Source organism: the organism of the source record quoted next, unplaced genomic scaffold, assembly GCF_019419815.1.
Source record: "Pyrus x bretschneideri cultivar Hongxiangsu unplaced genomic scaffold, Pyrus_bretschneideri_v1 Contig30, whole genome shotgun sequence".
In the NCBI taxonomy this organism is placed as follows: domain Eukaryota; kingdom Viridiplantae; phylum Streptophyta; class Magnoliopsida; order Rosales; family Rosaceae; genus Pyrus; species Pyrus x bretschneideri.
This window is the reverse complement of record NW_025999613.1, coordinates 4955053-4961496: the sequence shown is the minus strand read 5'-3', so window position 1 is coordinate 4961496 and position 6444 is coordinate 4955053. Positions and strand designations below refer to the sequence as shown.

Sequence of the window (6444 nt, the reverse complement as noted above, 5' to 3'; positions counted from 1 at the left end):
ACAATCCTTATGACCAGGAACCTTTTTTGACATGATGGTTATGAGAAGAAGGTCTCTGTAACCTAACATCATTAGGTTACTTCTTCCATCGATCCATTGTCCATGGATTCACTATTTAGGACATATTTCGTTCATTGAGATAGTCCCAATTAGTATCTTTGCCTTCCGATGTATAAGAGTCATATATACATCAATTCATTGTCCTGAAAGGTTTCTTCCAAAGATTGACTTTCAGGGCATATTTCCAACAATCTCCCACTTGCACTAAAGTCAATCACTAGTGTATCTTATACATCCAACAATCTCCCTCTCTTATGCTCGTAGGTTAACTTGGTTATGTATTTAATCACCTTTTAATTTAAAAGGGATTTACTTATCAAATGTTTCTAAAACATTTTGATGATGTCTCTTTCTTGTGTTCGAATACTTTGATGAGACCTTGATTCCATGGCTTGAGCTATCGCCCCATTACGTCGTAGTATCCTACTAACGACCTTATGGTTTGGATTCAATCATTGGTTCTAAAAGAACCCCTTTTATTCAAAACACCTTTTGAAGCAGTTTCTAAAACAATATATCGATATATATATTTTGTTTGTATACTTTATACAAACTTTGCTCCAACCTTGAGACCATTGTAGTACGATACTAACAATACATTCATATGATTAGTACTTCATCCATTATGAAGTTCCATTTGTTAAAATGGGTTATTTTCACTTTGGTTCGTAACCTAAGTGAATGCACGCTTCCAAAGTCCCACTTTGATGTTCCTTTCTTAAAGGCAATAATACTCTATCAGTTACTTTGGTTCTGATCCTGGGATATAGTAATATCTTAAAGTGATAACCCATGGTCTTTCACTTTTGGATATCTACTCACAAGTCCATACATGTGTCCCTTTTGTGATTTTATGACACATATGAAAAAGATTTTCTATCATATAAGGAAATTTTATGATTTGAACCATGAGGTGACGAATTTGAATTGTCTTGTTGTTAAACTATATGTTGTGACTCATTTTGAAACTATTCCCTTTTGTTTCATCAACTTGTCCATATGCTTTGTTATTAGCTTGTTCTCGTAAAAGAGAATGATGGACAACTTCCAACATATAACTATTTTATGCTAGGTTGACGAAACCAACATTCAAAGACTATTCTTTAGAATGTTACACAACATAGATTTTTAACGTTTTGAAGAGCTTGAGTCTTTTAACAATTAAAATTTCAAACTCTTAATAATAGTCAAATACTATTATTATTTAGACAACTATAAACCAATCATATTCAAGTTTATATCCATTTTAACACCTCCCACTATTTCTTATGACTTTAATGAGAAATGATTTCATACATTCAAAAAATGTATAAACGTGGAATGTACGAGTAGAGGACATTGTGTAGTAGCTTTAAAACCTTTCAAGCTCATCTGTTTCAACCTTCATTAAGTTGATGCCTTGTTATTAAGTGATTAAAATCTTTAAACCTTTTATAGATTTAGACACTTCTTTCTTGGTTTTAATCACTAACACACTTAACATTTTTAAAACAATTTTAAGAATGCCCAATTAGTTGTTCAAAACTACTAATTGAATCAAGAGTGACTTTGATTATTGTGTTTTAAGTGATAACCCTAGAAAACGTTTTTCTTATTACTTATTACTTATATCATTATAATGTGATATAAATCTTGTATCTCAACTAGGATACAACAAGACAATATTCAATTCATAACACTACTTTAAGGAAATAATATATTAGAAGGCATTCATCACATTACATTAATATGATAACACAAACATTCACAATGTTTAACTTAAAAGGAATTAGCTCTAAACATTTAGAGACTTATTTAAGTACCTTCAAACATTTAGGCATTAATAGTGGTCTTCCATCATATGAAGCCACATAATAAGTTCTTAACATAATAAGAAAGTTTAAAGACAATCTTTAAATGCCTAAACAAACTTCCCAAGTAGTAAGCAAAATCATGGTGACCGAACCCTTCTTCACTCTTTTATTTGCTTGTTCCTCTTCTACTTAGTTCCTCCACCTATATACAATTATACAAGTGATTAGCTCTTTATATCAAATATAAATATTTAGAAGATCTAACAATTAGAATTGAAGATGAGAACATAAACCATACCTTGTGGCTTGTCCTTAAGAGTTGCAAGGTAAAACCTGCAATTCCTCCTCCAATGCCCTTCCTTTCCACAGTGGTGGCAAGTCCCCTTGGGCTCCATTTCCTTTTTCTTTTTCTTCACTCCTCCTTTTGGCTTAGGAGTGGGAGACTTTATCTCCTTCCCCTTTCCTTTGCCATACGGCTTAGGATTGGAAGAGGATGGCTTGTTGTAGGCTACTGCAACAGTCCCTACAACGTTCTCTTTCATAGTCTTCTCAGCAGTTACTAACATGTTTAGTAACTCAGAGAGAGTACTATCTATTTTATTCATATTGTAGTTCATTACGAACTGTGAGAATGAATCAGAAAGAGAAGCCAATATAAAGTCCTGGGCCAATTCCCCGTCAAGTGGAGTACCTAGGTTCTCCAGTTGTTCAATGAATCCTATCATCTTCAGTGCATGTAGATGCACTGGAGCCCCTTTGACCATCTTGGTCTTCACAAGTTCACAAACAGTGTTAAAGCGACGGTTGCGCGTCCCTTCACCATATAACTCCGTAAGATGGAGTATTATGGAAAATGCACTGTCCATGCCCTCGTGCTGTCTCTGTAGCTCCTCATTCATGGAGGCCAACAGATAGCACTTGGCTTGTGTATCATCCTCAACGTGCTTGTCATACTTAGCACGTTCATCCTCTGTGGCCTCAGGGCCAAGAGGTATGTCAGGAAGAGGCTTATCAAGTACGTAAATAATCTTCTCCAACGTTAGGAGAATCTTGACATTACGATACCATGATGGGAAATTGTGCCCCTCTAGGCAATGTTTGTCGAGTATTTTCGCGAATGTGCTTCCAACCATATCTAAATACATAAACAATAAAATAAATTAGTTTGATTGTTGATTAAGTCACACGATTCGGGTCTTTAAACCGAATGACACCACCCACCATTTTTGGCAAATTCCATATCCCTCAAGATGGAATCCGGGAGATTTCAAAGAAAGCTCCTAGCAGGTTATAGGAGGCTCACTATTACCAAGCCCACCTCACGATGATACGATGTTGGCTAGCAACAATAATAATGAGAGGGTACAATTACCCATTTACAACTTTTGTAATTACCCATCTAGTTTGGCCTCTAGAGAATGTTGCCTCACGATGATACGATGTTGGCATTATTGCACTTAGTTAAGTTATTCCCACCATGCTTAGTTCATGTAGGGGTTCAAGAATAACCTCACGATGATACGATGTTGGCTATCCTCGTTGCCTACACTTACCTCATCATATGTTTATGGACTCCTCCTGAGTGTAAGCATGCACTTTGTACTCCCCCATGATAGGGTGAAGCCGGTGTACAAGTCACAAACGATTGGAGCCCACCACGGTGGAAGGCCTACGAAGAAATGTTCAAAACATCTCTCGTTTATCAACTTAATATTCGTTTGTTGAGGGATTTTAAGGTCTCATCAATTTTATTTATTTAAACATATTCAAATAAATTGTCCTATTACAACTACTAGTCCAAAGTTAATGAAATTAGTAGCATATGATATCCCCACTATTCGTTTTCATAAAACAAATCAATATCAAAACATTTTTCAAAATATTGGAGATATATATAACTACTAATTGAAATCATTATAGTTTAGTAGCGTATGATACTCCCACTATTTGTTTTGAGAAAAACAAATCAATATCAAAAACGAATTTTTCAAATATTGGAAGTAACTACTACTACTACGGGTTTTGCAATCCTTTGAAATTGGACTTTATAGTTATCTTAGGCTCTTGGATGACCATGGACTTATTGGGTTATTGCAACAACGAGCCAACATTGTTGAATAAGATCTCGGGGAGGTTGTGTCAATTTAATTACGTGCTTTTCAATCCAATTAAAACATTTTCATTGAGCCATTAGAAATGAAAGACAATCATTCATTGCTTATTAGGGCGTTGGACCCATTTAATCTTGAATCTCATGTCAAAACCCTCTTTTAGTTATGTCTCCTTACCAATAGTTAAAGAAACTCTAGTCTAGCACTAGAGGGAATCAACTAACTAAAAGAGATTAAGAAGTAATAAGAATTACAAACCGATTTGTACAAATTCCTACAAATTACATATACTAAGAGGGAGAGATAGATTAATGTCGAAACGTGACAAGGTCCAATTGAAACAGTAATTAAAACACATTCCCAAGGTTCAAACAATTTGATTTTAGCGCCTTATCTCATAGCTCAATTATCGTTTAAGGCATAAGTCCATAGTCACCCATTTACTAATTACTCAATCATATTAAATAATCAAATGGAATGCAACATATAAACAATTAGATTTAGTGCATATGGGCATAATTCAATGATGAGTTTAAACATTAAATAAAATTAAAATCAAACATTTCAATTTTTAAATAGTAGGGGTCTAAATGCAAATATGAAAAAGTTAGGGGTCAAACCATAAATACTAAAAGTAATACCAAACTTTTCATGATTACAAAAGGACCCTCAAGTGGGTAAACCATTGAGGATGGCCGGCCATATTAAGGGGAAGGTGGGTAGGTCTCACCCACCTTGCATTATTTCAACTTAAAGAAGAAAAAATCTTGTTTGCCACTTAGTTTTGTTTTAAGGACTTTAAGAAAAAGAATGATTGAAATATATATCTAGACAATTCTAGGTATTAATTTAAATTTTGGTGTAGGCTATGGATGGTATGTACATCATCCATAACCACAAAACAATGCATGTAAAACCATTTTCACCAAAAACAAACCATGAACACCAAGAACAAAACCATGAACATATTTTCAAGATTTGTATGTTCTTGGTGATTTTTTAAAACCCAAAAAACAAAAGTGACAAGATCACTACTTTCTAGCTTCAAAGTGTGTGTGTGAGGTTCAAAACAAAACACAAACACTAACAAAAAATCCCCATTTAGCCGAACCCCCTTTGAAGAACAAAACCCCAAAATTTTTGTTTCTAAACCCTCTTTTCATTCATGCATCCAAAACATTTTTGCATACATATCTTTCTCAACTATTGATACACCTTTTCAACATTTGATAAGACAAAAGATAAACATATTTTGAATGAAAAACAATTTAAACTCAAACTTCATTCATGCATCAAAAACACTTTTCTTGCATATCCTTTTTCAACTTTTGATTTACAATTTTTCAACACTTTGAAAAAGCAAAAGATAAACATATTTTGAATGAAGCAATAATATGACATACATAAAATTAAAACCCATATGCATAAAATCTAAAAGGACACATCATACATAAACCTTTGGCTCTGATACCACTTGAAGGGAAAATATGAGATTTATGTGGGATTTCTAGTGACTAGCATGCATATACAATTCAAAATTTATATACGAAAGCAACGGAAGCATGTCATACATTTTATCAAAGCTATAGTCATGCAAATCCCCTTCAAGATGCATAGGTTTATATAAGATGCATCAAAAACAATTTATTGAAGAACAAAGTTTAGGAGTAGTTTTATACCTCTTGATCTAGATCTAAGACCAAGGATTGACCACCTCCAAGCTCTTTGCTCCTTGAACTCCTTGAGCCTAGCCTCCCTCCTTGCCTCCTCCACTTTGTTGAGAATGAGTGCTCCTAGGTCCTCTTCAAGTTTCCAAAGATATGAAAACCTCTAAAGATCCTCACCCACTTTGTAATGAGAAAGATGAAGGAATTAACCAAAGGGTGATAAGATGATTAGCTAATAATCCCTTTGGTGGCCGGCCTTTTAAGAAGTTTAGAGAGAATGAATATCTTTTCTTTTGTGTATTCTCAATCACCTAACACACTAACACACACTTTCATTATTATGTTCCTTTTATTTCTTAAAGAAACAAGTCAACAATTGACTCACTCTCTCTCCCTTCTCATTTGGCCGGCCTATTGTGTTTAATTTGGGCTTTGGGCTTTTAATTATTTCAAGTCATCCAATGCTTGAATAAAAGCCCAATGGGTTTTGGCCCAATGGGCCCGATTAAACCCGAACGTTTCTTTAAGCCCAAAACGATCTTTATCGCTTTTATGATTTCTTTAGACTTTCTAAATTAATCAAAAACACTTAATTAATCCAATTAATTATTTCCTTCATCCATTAGTTACTCACTACAAGAGTGTATCGGTGAACAATCTTTTAGGTTCTAATTAGCAAGGCAGTGAGGTGATTGGCACCAATCCAATTGATTATCCAATCACTTAGTGATTTAAAACTTACTTTTAATTCACCTTCCTTTTAATGACTACATTTTAATCATCTAGAAGAACTCACAAGCCATGAGTGACATC

General features: G+C 34.2%; 1 protein-coding gene across 1 annotated transcript; it reads right to left on the bottom strand.

The window, feature by feature from the left end:
- Nucleotides 1-1596: 1596 nt before the first annotated feature.
- LOC103933170 lies at nucleotides 1597-5676 on the bottom strand. Its single transcript, XM_048590108.1, has 3 exons — nucleotides 5644-5676; nucleotides 2600-2988; nucleotides 1597-1635 (listed from the first exon to the last, which is right to left on the bottom strand). Exons 2-3 carry the CDS (start codon nucleotides 2984-2986, stop codon nucleotides 1597-1599), a joined length of 426 nt encoding a protein of 141 aa, XP_048446065.1. The 5' UTR covers nucleotides 2987-2988; nucleotides 5644-5676.
- Nucleotides 5677-6444: the final 768 nt, after the last annotated feature.